The sequence below is a fragment of the Ovis aries genome, chromosome 25, assembly GCF_016772045.2.
Source record: "Ovis aries strain OAR_USU_Benz2616 breed Rambouillet chromosome 25, ARS-UI_Ramb_v3.0, whole genome shotgun sequence".
Lineage (NCBI taxonomy): Eukaryota > Metazoa > Chordata > Mammalia > Artiodactyla > Bovidae > Ovis > Ovis aries.
The window spans coordinates 14,682,148-14,704,175 of record NC_056078.1 but is presented as its reverse complement, the minus strand read 5'-3'; the positions used below and the strand labels follow the sequence as shown (position 1 = coordinate 14,704,175).

The following is a 22,028-nucleotide window of genomic DNA, read 5'->3' as shown; positions in this document are numbered from 1 at the left end:
CATTTATTTCTGCCTTAAAGAGGTTCAGTCTAGTGAGACACAAATACTTCCACAAGTAAGAAAGATACAAGGGCGTGAGGACAGTGATCCACGTATGTCTGATGAATGCTGGTGACCAAACGGCCAAGTGTTTTGCATTAAGTCCTGGAAACAGTTCCTCTGTGATTCACAGTTACTCCTCTCTGATTCAGATACACTGTGATCAAATTGCACGTCCTACATTGTGTCACCTTCTTAAGAAAAATTTGACATGGCAGAGGGTAGTCCCATCTCACAATGATGATGCCACTAAGGATTTAAATGTAGTGTTATGTATGTGATGCATTTTGTGTGATGTTTATATAATGTATCCAGAAATAATATTCTTGATTAGCACTTATCAAGTATGATACAATAGTGATTCTTAACATCTTTAGAGAGCATAGTGGAGGGTTTTTGTTTTTTTTAAGGATTATATGCACTTCAATTTCTAGAGTTGTAGTTGGAACTCTGCAGTATTTTTAGTGATTGTCAGTCTAACTTACTTGGAACTGGTTAAGAACAGACATGCTAAAACGTAGCCCTGGAGTCTCTTTCTGTGCTTTGAACTTGACATGATGATTCATTGAGCAAATCACAATCTCTGTTCTTATGGGAAAATAAGGACAACGCATGTGGTGATTTATAAGATCTTTTTGCAGCTCTAAAATGATTTCCAAAGAAAATGCAATGGCTACTCCTTCTTTTAAATTTGTTGTCTTTCCTGATCACTAAAGGGGACTTCTTAGAACAAAATAAAATACAAACAGTTGCTTCCAACGGATGCATTACCTTGTTAAATTAAAAACAAGACTTGAAAACCAATGCTGGGTCATCTGGCCATGTCAGATAAGATAACTAAGCATAACTAAACAAATGAAAATAACACTGTCATAAGCTTAAGAAAAACAGGAAACATTTGCCAAGATTTGTTTGCAAGAATTTTTCAAAATGTGGGCTGTTTATAAAGCTGTCAGAGTACAAGTGAATAGTGGTTGATATGTTTGAAAGTATAATTTTTAGAGAATGATCTGGTGAGAAGAGAATTTTTAAATGTTTTCCAATTAGTCATCATTTCTATTAGCAAATTCAAAGTTAAATAGGAATGTAATTACTTGCCTTCCAGCAAGAGTCAAAGGGTAATTGAAATACTATCTCCATTAGCACATACCTGGAGAACAGAGCTCTTTTCCATGAAGTTTGTCCAGGTAGGACTTGAGGGTTTGAGGGTTCAGGGAAGCTAAGATCATCTTAGGGATGGGTAGGGTGGTCAGAGCTGACATTGAGATTTTGAACTGTGGCTCTCCACTTTCTGCAGGTTCCCAGGTGAATGATTAGTTTGTCTCAGGGCCACGAGCAGCCCTCTTCACTTATAGGCAGGACCAGATACGTAATTTGCAAGCCCATGTGTGAAATGAAAATTCAGGACCTTCTGTTAAAAAAGTTAAGAATTTCCAGATAGCAAGAGCAGGGCAGCAGACCAAGTGCATGGCCCTTTTTAGAGCCAAGTCCTGTCCCGCTGGTTGGGCTGGAGAGAGAGCATCCCACTGAATGTCCAGGGAGTGAACAAGTACTGAGGGAAATGTTGAGCTGAAGTCAGAGTTAGTCTGAGCCCTGGCTCCACTACCCTCTAGCTGAGGGACCACATGCAAGTCACTTATCTTCAGTGTCTACAGCTAGATGAGGAGACACTTAGGCCAGCTAACCAAAACTTTTGAAGATAAACATAGACTATGGAGGCCAGAGGGTTCCAGAATGAGGAAGCAGTGAGAAGAAAATGCTGACAGGAGACCTAAGACTTATGGGTGTGTGTGTGTGTGTGTGTGTGTGTGTGTGTGTGTGTGTGTGTACATGCAAACGTGCCTGTGTGCACTTTAGTTAGTGGCCACTGAATATCAGTGTTGTTGGCCTCTCTTGGCTCTTCATAGCATAAATTAGGGGACAAATCCTGAGAGCTACAGTAATGCAATGTTAGCGAGAGGTGTTGAGCAGTGTTTGAGCCTCATCCAGCTTCTGCTTTGTCTACCACTTTGTCCTACGCAGAAATAAACAGATCTGTACTACCTTGGAAACAGGAAAAGTACACCTCCCAATGTTTATCAGTGATTCTTTTTCTTTTAACTCTATTAACTTACTTACGCTTGGCTGTGCCGCGTCTTTGCTGCTGCACATGAGCTTTCTCTAGTTGGCGGAGAGTGGAGACCACTTTCCGACTTCTCATTGCAGTAGCTTCTCTTGTTGCAGAGCTCGGGTTCAGTAGCTGTGGGGCACAGGCTTAGTTGTCCTGTGGAATGTGAGATCTTCCTGAAACAGGGATAGAACCTACGTCCCTTGCTTGGCAGATGGATTCTGGACCAGTGGACCACCAGGGAAGTCCTATCAGTGATTCTAAAATAGGGAGATAATCAGAATCATTTGCAGAAAATTTCAGCATATAAATGCCTAGATTAGACCTTAGGTATTCTAATTCAGTTTATAAATGGGGCCCACATACATGATTTTTTTTTTCAAGAAGCTTCCAAAGTGATTTTCAAGTTGGAACTGCCACTGGCTTAAGCCTTCTCTACTTAGATTTCATTCTGGCACTTTTTGATATTTTTCAAATATATGATTGCTGTTGACTTATTTAGAAGGAGAAACACTGTAGGTTTCTGCTTGAATGTGTCACTGTGCTCATTCTGTCTAAATCATGACAAATAAATTGTGTCCAGTGGCTCCAGTCTGGTGTCTGCATCCTTTTTTATAAAAATTAATATAATTTGTACATATATATATATGTGTGTGTGCATATATGTATTTATATAAATACATCTTTGATAGTTGTTCTTCAATTTAGGAGTGTATATGAATTACTTGAGCTTTAAAAAGCCCATTTCTTACTCATCAGTGCTGTGAGGGTGGGGATGGTCCCAAGAATCTTCATTTTTTATCATTAAAAAAATATATATGTATTTATTTATTTATTTGGCTGCTCAGGTCTTAGCTGTGGCATGCTGGATCTCTGATCTTTGTTGTTACATGTGAGATCTGGTTCCCTGACTAGGAATCAGGCCCGGGCTCCCTGCAATGGGAGTGCAGAGTCTTAGCCACTAGACCACTAGGGAAGTCCTAGGAATCTTCATTTTAACTAGCTCCCCAGACGATTCTTCTGCAGCAAGCTATATCATAGCCAAGAAACACAAGTTGTTTTCTTTACTCAGTTTTGTCCAGAGAAGGTCTGGTAGGTGTCATCCTTACCAATTTTGTGATCCAACCTCTGGAGATGATAGCTGAGCAAGTATATCTACATAGGGACATCACCAGATGGCCAGCACCAAAATCAGACTGACTATATTTTTTGCAGCCAAAGATGGAGAAGCTCTATACAGTCAGCAAAAACAAGACCAGGAGCTGACTGTGGCTCAGATCATGAACTCCTTATTGCCAGATTCAGACTTGAAGAAAGTGGGGAAAACCGCTAGACCATTCAGGTATGACCTAAATCAAATTCCTTGACTACACAGTGGAAGTGAGAAAGAGATTTAAGGGACTAGATCTGATAGACAGAGTGCCTGATGAACTATGGATGGAGGTTCGTGACATTGTACAGGAGACAGGGATCAAGACCATCCCCAAGAAAAAGAAATGCAAAAAAGCAAAATGGCTCTCTGAGGAGGCCATACAAATAGCTGTGAAAAGAAGAGAAGCGAAAAGCAAAGGAGAAAAGGAAAGATATAAGCATCTGAATGCAGAGTTCCAGAGAATAGCAAGATAAGACAGCCTTCCTCAGCGATCACTGCAAAAAAATAGAGGAAAACAGTAGAATGGGAAACACTAGAAATCTCTAAGAAAATTAGAGATACATTTTCACGCAAAGGAACATTTCATGCAAAGATGGGCTCAATAAAGGACAGAAATGATATGAACCTAACAGAAGCCAAGGATATTAAGAAGAGGTGGCAAGAATACACAGAAGAACTGTACAAAAAAGATCTTTATGACCCAGATAATCATGGTGGTATGATCACTCACTTAGAGCCAGACATCCTGGAATGTGAAGTCAAGTGGGCCTTAAGAAGCATCGCTACAAACAAAGCTAGTGGAGGTGATGGAATTCCAGTGGAGCTCTTTCAAATCCTGAGAGATGATGCTGTGAAAGTGCTGCACTCAATATGCCAGCAAATTTGGAAAACTCAGCAGTGGCCACAGGACTGGAAAAGGTCAGTTTTCATTCCAATCCCAAAGAAAGGCAATGCCAAGGAATGCTCAAACTATCGCACAATTGCGCTCATCTCACATGCTAGTTAAGTGATACTCAAAATTCTCCAAGCCAGGCTTAAGCAGTACGTGAACCATGAACTTCCTGATGTTCAAGCTGGTTTTAGAAAAGGCCGAGGAACCAGAGATCAAATTGCTAAAATCCGCTGGATCATTGAAAAAGCAAGAGAGTTCCAGAGAAACATCTACTTCTGCTTTATTGACTATGCCAAAGCCTTTGACTGTGTGGATCACAATAAACTGTGAAAAATTCTGAAAGAGATGGGAATACCAGACCGCCTGACCTGACTCTTGAGAAACCTGTATGCAGGTCAGGAAGCAATAGTTAGAACTTGACATGGACCAACAGACTGGTTCCAAATAGGAAAAGGAGTATGTCAAGGCTGTATATTATCACCCTGCTTATTTAACTTATATGCAGAGTATGTCATGAGAAATGCTGGGGTGGAAGAAGCACAGCTGGAATCAAGATTTCTGGGAGAAATATCAATAACCTCAGATATGCAGATGACACCACCCTTATGGCAGACAGTGAAGAAGAACTAAAGAGCCTCTTGATGAAAGTGAAAGAGGAGAGTGAAAAAATTGGCTTAAAGCTCAACATTCAGAAAACGAAGATCGTGGCATCTGGTCTCATCACTTCATGGCAAATAGATGGGGAAACAGTGGAAACAGTGTCAGACTTTATTTTTCTGGGCTCCAAAATCACTGCAGATGGTGATTGCAGCCATGAAATTAAAAGACGCTTACTCCTTGAAAGGAAAGTTATGACCAACCTAGACAGCATATTAAAAAGCAGAGACATTACTTTGTCAAGAAAGGTCCGTCTAGTCAAGGCCATGGTTTTTCCAGTAGTCATTTATGGATGTGACAGTTGGACTATAAAGAAAGCTGAGTGCTGGAGATGATGCTTTTTGAACTGTGATGTTGGAGAAGACTCTTAAGAGTCCCTTGGATTTCAAGGAGATTGAACCAGTCAATCCTAAAGGAGACCAGTCCTGGGTGTTCATTGGAAGAACTGATGTTGAAGCTGACAATACTTTGGCCACTTGATGCAAAGAGCTGACTCATTCGAAGAGGCCCTGATGCTGGGAAAGATTGAGGGCAGGAGGAGAAGGGGATGACAGAGGGTGAGATGGTTGGATGGCATCACCGACTCAATGGACCTGGATTTGGGTGGACTCTGGGAGTTGGTGATGGACAGGGAGGCCCTGGCGTGCTGCAGTTCATGGGGTCGCAAAGAGTCGGACATGACTGATCGACTGGACTGAACTGAACTGAAGTATAGCAGGAGTACTTTGCCAAGCAACATACAAATTCTCCTTTTTAAAAAATATTTGTTTAACTGTATGTATCTGGCTGCACTGAGTCTTAGCTGTGGCACATGGGATCTTTAGCGTAGCATGTGAACTCTTAGCTGTGGCATGTGGGATCTAGTTCTGTCACCAAGGATCGAACCTTGGCCCCCCTGAATTGGGAGCATGGAGTCTTAGCCACTGAACCACCAGGGAAGTCCCACAAATTCTGTTTTTCATCTGTTTGTCCCTTTAGTTTGAAAAGTGCCCCTTGTGTGTCTGGCAGTCACCTTCGCTTACTTGATCCTTATAACAATACACTGTGTGTGTGTGTGTGTGTGTGTGTGTGAGAGAGAGAGAGAGAGAGAGAGAGAGAGAGAAAGTCGCTCAGTCATGTCTGACTCTTTGTGACCCCATGGACTAATACAGTCCATGGAATTCTCTAGGCCAGAATACTGGAGTTGGTAGCCTTCCCCTTCTCCAGGGGATCTTCCCAACCCAGGGATCGAACCCAGGTACAATACAGTGAAGTAGGCGTTATTGTCCTTAGGGTTTTGTGACCTGCCCAAGATGAAGTACACTGTCTAAGGGTTTTTTCTGACCTGTTAAGTCTGTTTCTTCATCTTTAGATGGGAGATAATGAAAGTACCTACTTCATAGGATTGCTTTGTAGGAAAACAGAGATGGTGCTTGGCATATGGTAAGTACTCAACAAATATTAGTAAGTAGAGAACAGCAGTTCCCCACAAATAAAATTACTCTCCCAGGCAGTTCCAACCATGCTGTAGAATCTGCAAAAGAAAGGGGCCATTCAGAATGAAAGATGAAGACACTTCTAGGGCGATGGGCAGGCGGGGGAGCTGTCAAGATTGTACCTGCCTGTGTGCTAAGCTGTTTCAGTCGTGTCTGACTCTTTCTGACCCCAAGGACTGTTAGCCTGCCAGGCTCCTCTGTCCATGGGATTCTCCAGGCAAGAATACTGGAGTGGGTTGCCGTTTCGTTCTCCAGGGAATCTTCCCGACCCAAGGATCAAACCTGTATCTTTTATGTCTCCTGCAATAACAGGCGGGTTCTTTACCACTAGCACCACCTGGGAAGCCCGAAGATTGTACCTAAGCATATGGAATTTAAAGCACACCAGTTTTCTTTAACAAATCTAGAATAGTGAAAAGACATGCAATTCTTATCTTTACACTCTTTATAATCTTAATTCTTTTCCTTTGAAACTTGAGTAACTGAGAAATGCTAAGAAGTAGGCCTCGCATCTGGGTTGTTTACCAGATGATCTTTGGGATGAATAAAGCTGAATGTTAAGGATTTGGTCTCCCTAGGTTATACATCGTCATTACAGACACTTAGAGAGCCTGGTCTCTATGTTAGGGATGCCCAGACAGAAGACATCTTCTCTGCTATGAGTTGTTTATAATCTCAGGAAAGAGACAGGGAAAGAGGGTCATGATCCTTTGAGACATCACTGCAAATACCAAGAATAGCAAGAACAAGACAGTCTGTATGGGCTGGGCAAGGCAGATGGGCAGGGAGAGGGCGGTCCAAGGAGAGTCCATGTATGGTGTCCACACTGCACGTGACGTGGTCTGGTAGAGTAAATTTGGCTGGAGAAGGAGAGACTGTGTGAGGTGTGACACAGGTGTGTTAGGTATATCACTGTGTTAGGTATAGCCAACAGGTGTGACAGTTGGTGTCAACTTGGCTAGGCTACATTCTGTGGTTGTTGAAACCCCCATGGAGGTGTGGCTGTGAAGGTGTTTTATGGATGTGCTCCAAGTCCATAGTCAGTTGACTCTAAGTCAGAGAGATTATCCTGAATAAACTAGATGGATCTGATTCAATTTGTTGAAAGACTTTATGAGCATAAGAGCTTTTCAGAAGAAGAAATTCTGCCTGCGGGCTGTGGGAGAGAGTTCCAACTTGCCCTTACTGATGCCTGTCCTGAGGACACCATACTTGCCTCACCAAGCCCCACAACCGCATAAGCCACTTCCTTGCAATAAATCTCCTAACGTACGTCTACTTCTGGTTCGGTTTCTCTGCTCAGAATCTGGAAGACACAGCAGGAATGGAAGGTCACGGAACCAAAGGGCAATCATGGCCTTATATATACGTATTTTGTTGTTATTGTTGTTGCACTGGATCGTCATTGCTGCACACAGGCTTTCTCTAGTTGCGAAGACTGGGAGCTACTCTTTAGTTGCCATGCATGGGCTTCTCATTGCAGTGACTTGTCTTGCTGTGGAGCAAAGGCTCTAGGCGTGCAGGCTTCGATAGTTGTGGTTGGTGGGCTCTAGAGCTCAAGGGCTCCAGTAGTTGTGGCACGTGGACTTAGTTGCTGCACCGTGTCTGGAATGTTCCCGGAGCAGGGATCAACCCTGTGTCCGCTGCATTGGCAGGCTAATTCTTATCCACTGTACCACTGGGGAGGAAGCCTCTTTATTAATTTTTATTGGAGTATATTTGTGTTACAATACTGTGTTAATTTCTGCTCTACATATATACAGTGGAATATTATTCAGTCTTTTATTAAATTGAGAGAAAGCACTCTTTGGTAATTCTTCAAATTCAAGGAAAAGGGTGGGGCCATTTTTCCAACAACAGAGATGCTGATGGAACAGAGGGATCTTTTGTTCTGCAGTTTTGTACTCCAGATAGATTGAGTAGTCCCTTCCCTCTCATTTTTTGCCCTTAGTTCCTTTAAAGGTCTTCAAATTGCTAAGGAGTCAGTACATCTATCCCTGGGTTAATATAATGAGTCAGTATAGCCAGCAGATTTGCTGCCTGAGTTGCAAGTGTTGGCAGAGCTGAGTTTGAGTGTAACCATACAATTTTACCCCCAAGTACTGAAGACTCCTTTGTCTAGGGCTGAATTTCTGCCTCCTGTTACACTGGCCTGCTCCCAGGGTGCTAGGCAGGTCTATGGTTGATTGGTGCGAATCGTGTAGGTTTTGCTGACTTGAAAAAAGCAAATGTGTGTAATATGCCAAAACAGCCCACAAGCAAAGGTGATCAGTATACTTGAGAGCAAGGATTTGAGTGGGTGTGGCTCCGTAGTGCCTTTCTCTTCCTCAGGAAGATAAACTGAAAATTTCTGGTGTCAGCAAGAGTGAGGAATGAGGAACCAGCATTGTTGGGGTCCCTGCATTGTAAGTGGAGGGATGGGAGTCCTGAACCCAAGCAGTCTACTCTGTTAGGGAACCTTTACAGCACTGTGAGCACACAGCCTGGTTATAATTTCATTACACACACACACACACACACACACACGCACAGAATGTATGTTCTCAGCTGCTTCAGTCATGTTCCACTCTTTGGGACCCCATGGACTGTAGCCTGCCAGGCTCCTTTGCCCATGGTATTTTCCTGGCAAGAATACTGGAGTGGATTGCCATGCCCTCCTCCAGGATCTTCCCAACCTAGGAATCGAATCCACACCTCCTACGTTGTAGGCAGATTCTTTATTGCTGAGCCACCAAGGAAGCCCCATATATATATAATATATATATAAAGTATATATGTATATTGTATATATATGTCACATTTCAACCTGCTATAATTTCATTCTTTTTTTTAAGATTTTTTTTGATGTGGATCATTTTAAAAGACTTTATTTAATTTGTTTCTGTTGTTTGTTGAAGCAAGAATAATATTGCTTCTGTTATGTTCTGGATTTTTAGCCTGGAGGCCTGCGGAGCCTAGCTCTCCAACCAGGGATCAAACCTGCAGCCCCTGCATTGGAAGCACAGAACCTTAACCACTGGGCCACCAGGGAATTCCCTATAATTTATTTCTCATTCTAATATGAATAGAGTGAGATATTTCTACGCCCTGTGGCAGGCCAGGCCATCCTACCACTCTGGGGACTCTCTGAATCTTTTTGGGAGAGAGGAGTTCATGGAGGTTGATTCATTTTTCAAAGGAGATAGTTTCTTTCCCAAAGCTTTCTTACGAAATTTATAAGCTGGAAAACTGCATTATGGTTCTGTTGCCTCCACTGAGAATGTTTTTCATTCCCTTTGTCAATATAACCATACTTCACAGCCCACTTCAAGACTCAGTTCGTTGGCCTATGATGATCTCCCTTTTCTGAAATTCCCAAACACATGATCTGAACCTTTCTTTTGGGACTTAATCCCCCATGGTAGTCTGTTTTGCCTTTTGGCCTAGCTTGGAAACTGTGTGTGTTCTTCTGTGTGTCCTTTTCTACCATGATACGAGACAGGTGCCGTGAGACTGCACACCAGGGCTGTGTGGTCCAGAGCAGTAACTAGCCATATGTGGCTGCTGGGTACTTAAAATGTGGTTATTTCAAGATGAGATATGATGTAAGTGTCACAAATACTTACTGGATTTCAAAGACTTAGTACAAAATAAAGGAGCCTAAAATATCTCTAATGATATTGAAATGTTGAAGTGATAATGTTTTCGATACAGTCAGTTAGGAAAATATATTATTGACATCAATTTTACCTCTTTTTCTTTTTCTCATGGAGCTACTAGAAACTTTACCATTCCATGTGTGGCTTCTTATTTTTCTGTTTTGCTGCAGTGCTTCTCTAACAGATGCTTGGTAAATAGTGGGGGAATGGTAATGGCCAGATATTTCCTTTTTTGTTTGCTTAATGCAGACTTAAATTTATGTTACTATTCATAGCAAATTTAAAAATTTTAATCAGTGTATTCTTTCTCCTTGCTAATCTCAATCACCAGCAAAAATTTAACACTGTTTCTTCCCACATCACCCTGAAGGGCTAAAGGAAACAATTTCATCCCTTACTAGTAGTTCATTCTGACTTCCTTAAACCAACTCATCCTTCTCATTTTCTAATTCACCCTTGGTTATAACAAAACACTTTTTCCATTGGAGTTTTCATTTTCATTTCCCTCATTGACTGAGAATAATATCAATCAGTCTGATCTTCAGATGGCAATGAACACATGGTTTTACATTTTTGTTTCATTTTGTATTTAAGAGGTTGTAGGGCTTCCCTTCAGAGAAGGCAATGGCACCCCACTCCAGTACTCTTGTCTGGAAAATCCCATGGACGGAGGAGCCTGGTAGGCTGCAGTCCATGGGGTCGCTAAGAGTCGGACACTACTAAGTGTCTTCACTTTCATGCACTGGAGAAGGAAATGGCAACCCACTCCAGTGTTCTTGCCTGGAGAATCCCAGGGACAGGGGAGCCTGGTGGGCTGCCGTCTGTGGGGTCGCACAGAGTCAGACACGACTGAAGCAACTTAGCAGCAGCAGCAACAGGGCTTCCCTGGTGGCTTAGATGGTAAAGAATCTGCCCACAATGCAGGAGACCTGGGTTTGATTCCTGGGTTGGGAAGATCCCCTGGAGGAGGGCATGGCAACCCACTCCGGTATTCTTGTTTGGAGAATCCCATGGACAGAGGAGCCTGGCAGGCTACAGTCCATGGAGTCACAAAGAGTTGGACATGACTGAGTGACTAAGCACAGCTGTCTTAAAACTCATCTGTATCCTCCTTTCATTCTTCATTGCTCACTTTGGTTTATAGGGTTACTCCCTAATATGTAAGTTCTTACCTCTTTTGAAAAATTTATTTATTTTTAATGAGAGGATAATCACTTTACCATATTGTGTTGGTTTCTGCCATACATCAGCATGAATCAACCATAGGTATACATATGTCCCCTTCCTTTTGAACCTTTCCCCCACCTGCCACCCCTCTAGGTGGTCACAGAGCCCTAGTTTTGAGCTCCCTCTGTCATACAGCAAATTCTTACCTTTTTTAGAGGGAAAGTGTCAGCATTGTGCCAAAGATGTTGCCAGACCACCATGCAGAAGAGTGGAATATCTTTTAGGACCCTGCCTACCTCTTACCAAGGAGGGCATGGCAACCCACTCCAGTATTCTTGCTTGGAGAATCTCATGGACAGAGGAGCCTAGAGGGCTATAGTCCATGGGGTTGCGAAGAGTCGGACACAACTGAACAACCGGGCATGCATACATGCTACCTGTTACCGCTCCCCCGTCACCTGCTATCCTGAAACCATTCTTCTGTGCTGACTGCCAGCCCTGCTACTGAGCATTTTCAGTTCATCTAAGCAATCAAGATTAATTACCCAAACAGAAGGTAGTAATAGTAATAATGGCTCCTAAACCCCAATACGTATAAAATTATGAGTTCAAGAAAACTTTTCATGGGGTCTTCCATAGTGGTCCAGCGGTAAGACTCTGAGCTTCCAATGCAAGAGGCATGGGTTTGATCCTTGGTAGGGAAACTAAGATCCCATATGCTGCGCGGTATGGCCAAAAAAGAAAAACAATACCAAAAAAAGAAAAAAGAAAACTTTTCACAAAAGACAAAATGAATATGAAGACAGTGATACATTGTATGTGTGTCTGTTTCCCACTATCGTACTGGCTTCCAGTTTACTCTGAAATTATATCCTCCTCACTATTTCCTTACTAAAATATTCCTTCTTCTGCCTTAATGATGAGGCAATGAAAATAGATGGTTATTACATTTAAAAAATGTTTTTATTTGTCGAAGTAAAAAAATCAGCAACCCGATGATGATGCCCCTCCCTCTCTTTTTTTCTAAAATTTTACAGATTCCAAGCAGTGGAATCACTGGTTCACATTACAAGTTAACCGACTTTTGTTCCAAAGGTTCCTTCTGCAGAGTAAAACACCTGAAGCTTCATCAATCTCCCCTGAGAGTAGTCGTTTGATTTATTTAGTCTCTTGAATAGAAACTAGTCCAATGCTGAGGAGTAATCTATGGTTTACCATCTTGGAGAACTTGCCTGTTACTGTAAAGAGCTAAACACATAAATGAGTCAGGTTTTGTGGATGTGACTTACTGGTCACTTCCAGTTGTACTTTGCCCTAATTGTTATTGATGAAACCTGGGACTGTTGTGGTTTAAAGCTGTGTAAATCAAGTCTAGAAATACCCTGGTTCTGAGGATAAGAATAAAATAATTTGTTCTAAACCTTTCAGCACCAAAATGAGCATAAATGTCATGTTTTCATCTTCCATAAATTCATTAAGCTACTTAAACTGTGAGATAATACCAAAGTATGTAGGTGTTTTTTAAACATATTTCTAGAAAAACATTAAGGTGCCAATGGAAACACTTCTCAGTTGGGAAGAATGTTGGGCTGACTTTGGCCTTAGCTCTGTCATTGATTAGCTATGGATTCTTGGTCAAATCACATGATCCTTCTAGGCTCTAGTTTCATCATTTTACCTTTAGACCCTTTCCAAGGCCTCTTTCAGCTCTAAAATTCTTTGTCTTTAACCTCTGACATCAAGATTTTTTTTCATTTCAGTTAGCAGCAGTAGATGGTGTGAAAGTAGAGAATTTTTTTTCTTCTAGTTTCATTCAGCAATAATTGACATAAAGTGCTGTATAAGTTTAAGGTGCATAGCATGATTTAACTTATATTTATCATGAAATGATTACCACAGTAAGTTTAGTGAACATCCATCATTTCGTATATGCACAGCATTAAAGAGATAGAAAACTTTTTTTTTCCCTATCATTATGTTTTAGTTTAGTGAACATCTAACATTTTATATATGGACAGCTTTTAAGAAGTAAAAAAAAAAAAAAAATTTCCTTGCAATGAGAACTGTGAGGATTTACTCTCTTAACAACTTTCATATATAAACACAACAGTGTTAATTATATTTATTATGTTGTACGTTTCAACCCTAGTGCTTATTTATCTTATAACTGAAAGTTTGGACCTTTTGACCACTGACCTCCAGTTCTTCCTCCCTCTACCCTCTACCTCTGGTAACCACATACTTGATTTCTCTTCCTATGAGCTTTTTTGTTGGCTTGTTTTTGAAGTATAACTGACTTACAGCACCATGTCAGTTCTGATACATAGCATAGTGATTTGCTATTTCGATGTGTTTTTAAGTGAGCTTCCCTGGTGGCTTAGATGGTAAAGAATCAACCTGCAATGCAGGAGACCTGGGTTTGATCCCTGGGTTGGGGCGATCCCCTGGAGGAGGGCATGGCAACCTCCAGTATTCTTGCCTGGAGAATCCCCATGGACAGAGGAGCCTGGTGGGCTACAATGCATGAGGTCGCAAAGAGTCGGACACAACTGAGCGACTAAGCATAGCATAGCACATGTTTTTAAATGATCACCATAACAAGTGTAAGTACACTATGTTACCATACTAAGACACTCTACAATTATTGACTGTATTCCCCACGCTCTACATTTCATACCTGTGACTCGTTTATTTTGTAACTGGAAGTCTGCACCTCTTAATTTCCCTGATCTATTTTTCTCCACCCCCCCACGCCACTCCCCTCTGGCAACCACCAGTTTGTTCTCTGTATCCATGACTGTTTCTGTTTAGATTTGTTTGTTCATTTTACTTTTTTAGGTTACACGTATGAGTGAAATCATACAGTATTTGTCTTTGTATGACTTATTTCACTCAGTGTAATACTCTCTAGGTCCATCCATACTGTCACAAATAGCAAGATTTCATTCTTTTTGATGGCTGAGTAACATTCCATTGTGTGTGTGTATATATATATATATGCACACACACACCACGTCCATTTATCTATTAATGAGCACTTCAGTTGGTTTCATATCTTGGCTATTGTAAATAATGCTGCACTTAACATGGGGATGCATATATCTTTTCGAATTAGTGTTTTTGTTTTCTTTGAATAAAGACCCTGGAATGGAATTGCTGGATGTTATGGTAGTTCTATTTTTAAGTTTGTGAGGAATCTCCATATTGTGTTCCATTGTGGCTACACCTATTTACAGTCTCACCAACAGTGTATGAGGGTTCCCTTTTCTACACATTGTAACCAGCACTTATTTGTTATCGTTTTGATAAAGTCAGTCAGGTGTGAAGTGAGAATTTCTTTAAAAACAGTTTCAATTTGCTTTTCATTTGTTAAAGAATCTCTGCTTGCTTCTTCCTTAAGGTTAAGTTTTTTCAAAGAATCATTTATTAGACAGCATGATAAAAGAATTTATCACAAAATTGATAATAATATCACATATTTTATAAAGTAGTGATTTTGACTGTACATGCTATGAAATTTATTACCCTTCATCCCACTCCCAGCTTCTGAAACTCTGGGTTTCCTTGTAGAATGCGCATGCATTAAGGAGAATAAATTTAAAGACCTACTCTGAGGGTGAAACTTGAAACTTCCATTATGCCATTTACAATCTCTGTTTCAATTCCATGTGACTGTTGAATTTGTAAACACTGACTCTCAATGTCAGTACATTTTGGTAAACAGCAGAAAAGGGTCACGACTTTATCCATTTATGAAATTTGACTCTTAAAATCGTTTCTATCTTTGAAGTATCTAAGTGTTTCTTTTTGGGTATTCACATAGCTCAATAGCTCAACTGTCAGATAAAAAGTATGGTCTTTCAAATGGCTTCTCCTCCTAAAACACTGGGGTATAATATTTTCCTCTGTCATGTAAATATATCAGTTTTCTTCTCTGTACTGGTTCACAGAAGAGGGCCTGAAATGACCAGGGAGGAATGTGGGATGTCTGTAGGCTTTAAAAGCTGGTAGTATCTCAGTGGAGAAGGCAATGGCAACCCACTCCAGTACTCTTGCCTGGAAACTCCCATGGGCGGAGGAGCCTGGTGGGCTGCAGTCCATGGGGTCCCTGAGGGTCGTACATGACTGAGCAACTTCTCTTTCACTTTTCATTTTCATGCATTGGAGAAGGAAATGGCCACCCACTCCAGTGTTCTTACCTGGAGAATCCCAGGGATGGGGGAGCCTGATGGGCTGCCATCTCTGGGGTTGCATAGAGTTGGACACGACTGAAGCGACTTAGCAGCAGCAGCAGTATTTCAGTGATCATAACCTAGTCTTAAATATGTGCTTAGCACATTGTTGCCTGGGGGATTTTTGCAGAAACTAATCCCTGTGGCCATAATACACTATATGTATGTCTCCAGTTAATAACGTGTTGAATAAGAATGGGCCTGGTATTGGTAAGCGTGGGCCTGGGATTGTCAGATCCTGGTTCCACCACGTACAAGACTGTGGATGGATGACACCGTCTCTCCATTTGCATTTTCTTAAAAACTTTTAAGATATGTACAGAAAAGTGTACGTGTCATGAGAGGATAGCTCTCTGATTTTCTTTCTTTCTTTCTTTTTTTTTTTTACAAATCAGACATACTCATGTAATGAGCACATTCACATCCAGAAACAGGACATTAGAGCACCTAGAAGTTGGGCTGCGTTCTCTTCTGGATACAGCTCCCTAACCCCTACCAAAGATAACTGCTGTCCCGACTTCTGACTAGATTAGTTTTGCCTCTTTTTGTACTGAGAAGGACTGGGACTTCCCTGGCAGGTCCAGTGGTTAAGACTTTGCCTTCTAATGTAGTGAGTTGTGGATTCGATCCCTGGTTGGGGAGCTAAGATGCCACGTGTCTTGTGGCCAAAAAAACCCAAAAAAGGTAAAGCAGAACAATATTGTAACAAATTCAATAAAGACTTTAAAAATGATCCACATCAAAAAAAATCTTAAAAAGTGCTGAAAATAATTGACATTACCCAACGTGTACTGTTTTCACGTTGGGTCTTCCACTCCGCCTTCATTTGTGAGATTACTCCTGCATTGCTGTTGCTGTATGTAGCTGTAGATCACTCATTCTCGTGGCTTTATCATAGTCCGTTGTTTGAACCTGCTCATACCTTCTGACAAACTCATGCCTGGGTGAGTAGGGTCGAAGCATTGCCACTGCACCCGCCCCCCACCCCAAACCCCTGCCAGAATATTCTCTAGGAGGGGAGTAACCTCACTCCTCACTTTGTCTCTCTGTAGGGTTGCTATTGACTGCACTGAGTCAATCAAGTTTATTTTTGTCATCAATTATATGACTGGTCTTGTGCTGGATAGGCGCTTAAAATCCTCAGAAGAGTGTGACGCGGTTAAGATGGTGGGCTCAAGGGACTTTCCTGGTGGTCCAGTGGTTAAGACTCTGTGCTCCCAGTGAGGGGGCACAGGTTGGATCCCTGGTCAGGGAACCAAGATCTCACATGCCATATGGCATGCTACCAAAAAAACAAAAACAAAAACACCAAAACTGGTGGACTCAAAGAGTCAGACAGTCTGGGTTTTAATTTCTTTATTGCTACTCTGCGGCTGCTGCTGTTACCCTCATTGAGAATTTAATAAAGTCTGACTCCAGAACCCCAATTTCTTAACTATGTGACCTTACTCTTCCGCAAGTTTAATTTCCTTATCAAAAAAAAAAAAAAAAAAAAAAAAAAAGAGGATAACAAAAACACCTAGCTCCCAGGAATGCGGTGAAGTGAGATTGTTTATGTGAAATAGCAGGGTGTCCAACCCATAGTGAATATGCAGTGGCTTATTGTTATTTTGTTGTTTTATGATGGAAGGAATCATTTTAAACTTCCCATGGGATGGATAATAGGATTGTGGAGAGGAGGTTGCTGTTAAATAAGTGAAGGTTTCATTTATGATTTTAGGTCCTGTCTGCAGCGTGTGTGTCTCATCTTTTGGAGCGAGAGCCGTGACAATCTTCAGTGGCTTCCTGGTGGCAGGAGGCCTGATGTTGAGCAGTTTGGCCCCCAATATCTACTTTCTGTTTTTTTCCTATGGCATTGTTGTAGGTAAGAAATCTGGTCACTATGACACTTTTCTAAGCTTTGAGAGTTAAATGTCGTTTTAATGAATGACATTAATGTAAGGAGTGAAAATGCTCAGGAATAATTCGCTTTCAACCACCACTTCACCAAAACTTGTTGCTTTAATGAAATGCCCACCCAGTGAATTACAGTATTCAAGGGATAAGTGTTTTAACAACGCACATTATGTTTTCTTGCAAGGCATGGGAAGGGTTGTTTATTTTTTTAATTTTAGCACTTGTCTCTCTAGCACAACAAAGGAAAAGAGAGAGGGAAGAGTGAAACTTAGATGTCACTGACACCTGCCACTTCTCACTGATGTAGGAAGTGGTCCCTTTCATATCGGTTGGTTGAACAGGGCTGTGTTGAACCATTTGTGTTCTAAACATCCTGCTGTTCCGCAGTAGCTGTCACCAGGGCCTCAATCACAAGGTCATAGCAGAAGTAAAAAGTAGATTTTAAAGTACATCGTAATAATGATTGTTTTTGTGAAATATAAGGCATGAGCAGACAAAACCGACTGGTTAATGATGATCTTGGTTATAGGAGAGGAAAGGGTACAGGACTCGGGGCCTGAGAACATTGACAGTTTTGGGGGAAATACTTTTGTGATATATTGTACTTGTTGTCTTCTGTGTTAAACATCACCAGACTCATGATTCCTAGGAGCTGTTGGCAGGGAAGTTTTTAAAAACACCAGCTTTCAAAGTTTCTTCTGAATGTCTGAAAGACTTAATTATTTTTCCTTCTAAATATTAAAAATGTATTTTGTAAATCAGATAGTCACTTTCAAATATACCATCTCTGTAAATCCAAATGTTCAGCTATTAGATTTTTTAAAAAACAATACACCAGAGTTATATAAATTGGAGGGGAATCAGTTGAAATAAAGTGTAGGCAGAAGTTGTTCTAGTTTTTCATATTAGTTTGAACAAATAGAAATGTGTATTAGTCACATAGCAATATTTTATTATTCATTTATTTCGTATTTTTGGCCACGCCAACAGCCTGCAGGTTCTTAATCGCCTGACCAGGGATGGAACCTGGGTTCTTACCAGTGAAAGCACAGTCCCAACCACTGGACCACCAGGGAATTCCTTAAATATTATATTTAGATTGTAAAAATGTTATGCCCACTCTTATTATCTGCTGCTGCTGCTAAGTCACTTCAGTCATGTCCGACTCTGTGCGATCCCATAGACTGCAGCCCACCAGGCTCCCCCGCCCCTGGGATTCTCCAGGCAAGAACACTGGAGTGGGTTGTCATTTCCTTCTCCAATGCATGAAAGTGAAAAGTGAAAGTAAAGTCGCTCAGTCGTGTCCAACTCTTAGTGACCCCATGGACTGCAGCCTACCAGGCTCCTCCATCCATGGGATTTTCCAGGCGAGAGTACTGGAGTGGGGTGCCATTGCCTTCTCCACTCTTGTTATTTAGTAAAATGTAATTGAATATTTGTTTAAGTAATGAAATGGTTAAGACATAATTTGAGTTATAATCAGAGGAACATAAATGATACTTCTATAGGAAGATGACATTTTCCAAATGAAATTCCAATAAAAGGCTAAGTAACCTCAAACATTTGATGTAAAGAATGGGCTATTCCTGATGAACATGTTTTTGCTTTACTGTCAGAAAAGTTACAACACATTTGATAAATGTATGTCGAGAGCCTATTTTCTAGACAGGAGTTCTGTAGTACCATCTATATGACATTGGTTCAGAAGTGGTGCCAAAATTCTTAGAACACAGCGTATTTGGGTGGAGGAAGATGTGCCTTTCAATGCTGACACAGCTAATTAATAGGAGGAGAGGCTTCAAGGGAATCGACTGGAACAGGGGGAAGATCTCATTACTACATGTGGCAGCGAAGGAAAGAGCACAGCTGGGCCGGACATGACCCAGACAGGGACTATAGTTAAGGATTTTGGTGTTTAAAGACTTCAGAGACAAATTCCAGCAAAATGGCTGGTTTGAGTCCAACCTGAAAGAACCTAATTTTGTTGAAAACCAATATTCTTCTTTTTCACATAGGAATATTTCCCTAATAATAAATGATGGAAATAATAACCTCTAATATTTGAGTTCATACTGTGTGTTCAGCTCTATGCTTTATATGCTTCCCTGGTGCCTCAGTGGTAAAGAATCTGCCTGCCAAGCAGGAGATAGGGTTAGATCCCTGGGAAAAGGAAGATGCCCTGGAAAAGGAAATGGCCTGGGAAATCCCATGAACAGAGGAACCTGGCAGGCTCCATGGGGTCACAGAGAGTCAGACGTGACTTATTGACAAACAACAACACCAACAACTGTACGCTAAGCTCTGTGCTTTATATGATCTCATTCAGTCTTCATATGAACACATTTTACAGAGAGGGAGAGTGAAGCTCAATGAAGTGAGATTACTAACTAAAGCTGCAAAGCTGGGAGACTTGGTGTCAAATCCATTCAGTCTGACATCAGGTCCTGACCTCTTTGACGTGTTTGTAGTTGTTTTTAATGCTTTTAGAACTCTTAAAATTTATCTTGAATTCAACTCCATACTCAGATTCCACTCAGATCATAATCTAAATAAGCAGGTTACTTGTTAGTTCTTTGGGAACAGGTTATATATGTGATATTTTATATTACCTATTCACTATAGTGTTTTTTACAGTTTAAACCTGTAAATGCAAATATGATCATCTCTGGTGTAAAATTTGAAAGTATTCATTGAATAGTCATCTTGAATTCTTTTCTAAAATCATGAAAATAAAAATATTGCTATTTATGCATGGACATTTGATTACTTGTAGGACAAACCCCTTTTAACATAGAAAATTAAATCATTATGTTATTGGTATGATTTGGGCATTTTCTGCAAAATTTTGGACTAAGCATTTAAAATTTCGTGGGGTTTTACTGTCACACGTGATTTCAGAGTTAAGGTATAGCCTTTGTGAGTACATATCCAAAGTTGTCACTGACTTAAAAAAATGATCTAAAGTGGGTGATACCATAGTATTTGTATTACCATAGATAAAAATGGATTTTTAAAAAGAAAAAGTATGACTGTAGGTTGTCCAAGATTTTATGTGCATTTGATTGTTAGAAGCATATCTAAGGGTATATTGAAAGACAGAGACAAAATTAACTAACTCCTATAATTAAATTTCACATTTTCTGTGGCAATGGAAAGGGCTTTATCAACTAGTACTACTGATTTTGATTTGGCTAATGGTGTTGTAGCCTTTCAGTAGCTAATTCTGTTCCCTCTCGTCTGTGAATCCATGATCTTCTATTCATTAGATAGGATTTGATACTTTTCTTGATTTACTCTGGGATTCCCTGGTGGCTCAGACAGTAAAGAGTCTGCCTGTAATGCAGGAGACCTGGGTTTGATCCCTGAGTCAGGAAGATCCCCTGGAGAAGGAAATGGCAACCCAGTCCAGTATTCTTGCCTGGAATATCCCATGGACGGAGGAGCCTGGCCAACTACAGTCCACGGGTCGCAAAGAGTCAGACGCGACTGAGTGACTTCACTTTCACTTTTGACTTAATCTACTGGCTGCTGCTGGTGGTGGACTTGCAGATCCTCCACGTGGCTCTCTCCACTATGGTGACTTTTACTCCCCTGGGCAAGGAGCAATGTGGAAAGAAGGTTATGCCAAATATCGTGCACATGGGCTTCTCACGTGGCACCAGTGGTAAAGGGCCGCCTGCCAATGCAGGAAACACGAGAGACTCAGTTTCAGGATCCCTGGGTCAGGAAGTTCCCCCGGAGTAGGAAATGGCAACCTAGCCCAGTATTCTTGCCTGGAGAATTCCAGTGACAGAGGAGCTTGGCGGGCTGCAGTTTATAGGCTTGCAGAGTCGAACATGACTGAGCACCCTCAAGTGCCCACACTGCTGTTGAACCTGTAAGCGCCTTGGTGCTCCAATTAAATATTAGGAACTGGGTAAATAACTGTATGATGTGCCCATGGACTCAGTGGACATGCTGTGAGCAAGACCAGGGCCATGATCCCATAATTCCCTGGCTCCCATGAGATCCCACTCTAAGGGGAGGCCGTGTAAGTGCCTCAGGCCCCTAGCTAACAGTGCCAGTTCATTTCTTGTGTCCTACCGTGCTCAACAGAGAAGGCAATGGCACCCTACTCCAGTATTCTTGCCTGGAAAATCCCATGGATGGAGGAGCCAGGAAGGCTGCAGCCCATAGGGTCACTGAGGGTCGGACACGACTGAGCGACTTCACTTTCACTTTTCACTTTGATGCATTAGAGAAGGAAATGGCAACCCACTCCAGTATTCTTGCCTGGAGAATCCCAGGGGCGGGGGAGCCTGGTGGGCTGCCGTCTCTGGGGTCACACAGAGTCAGACACAACTGAAGTGACTTAGCAGCAGCAGCAGCAGCACCCTGCTCAAAGGCATCCCACTTTCTCTAGTGTATGATATCTAAATACGTGATTGTAGTTCTCTTCAGGGAATGATCGAAGATGTTATTATCTATATATTTGTCACAGTGTTTTTTGCAGTGTCTTTCCCTTTGGAATCCTGGCCTCTCCTTGACGTAATGGAACCTGGGGCAGAAAACAGGTCTCTGGGGACTTCTCTGGCACTCCAGGGGTTAAGACTCTGCGCTTCCATTGCAGAAGGACAGAGTTCAGTCCCTGTTCGGGGAACTAAGATCCTACATGCAGCATGGCCAAAACATAAAAACAGTCCCAAGTCTGATTAAAAAAAGAGCAAAACAAGCTATGTCTAAAGATTGTATATGACTCTGATTTGGCAACAGATTCTGAATCTCTGTGGCTA

At 41.4% G+C, this 22,028-nt stretch overlaps 1 protein-coding gene across 6 annotated transcripts in view; it reads left to right on the top strand.

The window, feature by feature from the left end:
• The window catches only part of SLC16A9 (solute carrier family 16 member 9), an 80,367-nt gene that overhangs the window by 33,785 nt on the left and 24,554 nt on the right, over positions 1-22,028 (top strand). For 4 of the 6 annotated variants that reach the window (XM_027962235.2, XM_060406449.1, XM_060406448.1 and 1 more), the window contains exon 3: positions 17,081-17,224. The exons of the other annotated variants lie outside the window; for them this stretch is intronic. In XM_027962235.2, the coding sequence (XP_027818036.1) occupies positions 17,081-17,224 (144 nt within the window). The remainder of the gene's footprint in view (positions 1-17,080; positions 17,225-22,028) is intronic. 6 annotated transcript variants of the gene reach the window in all.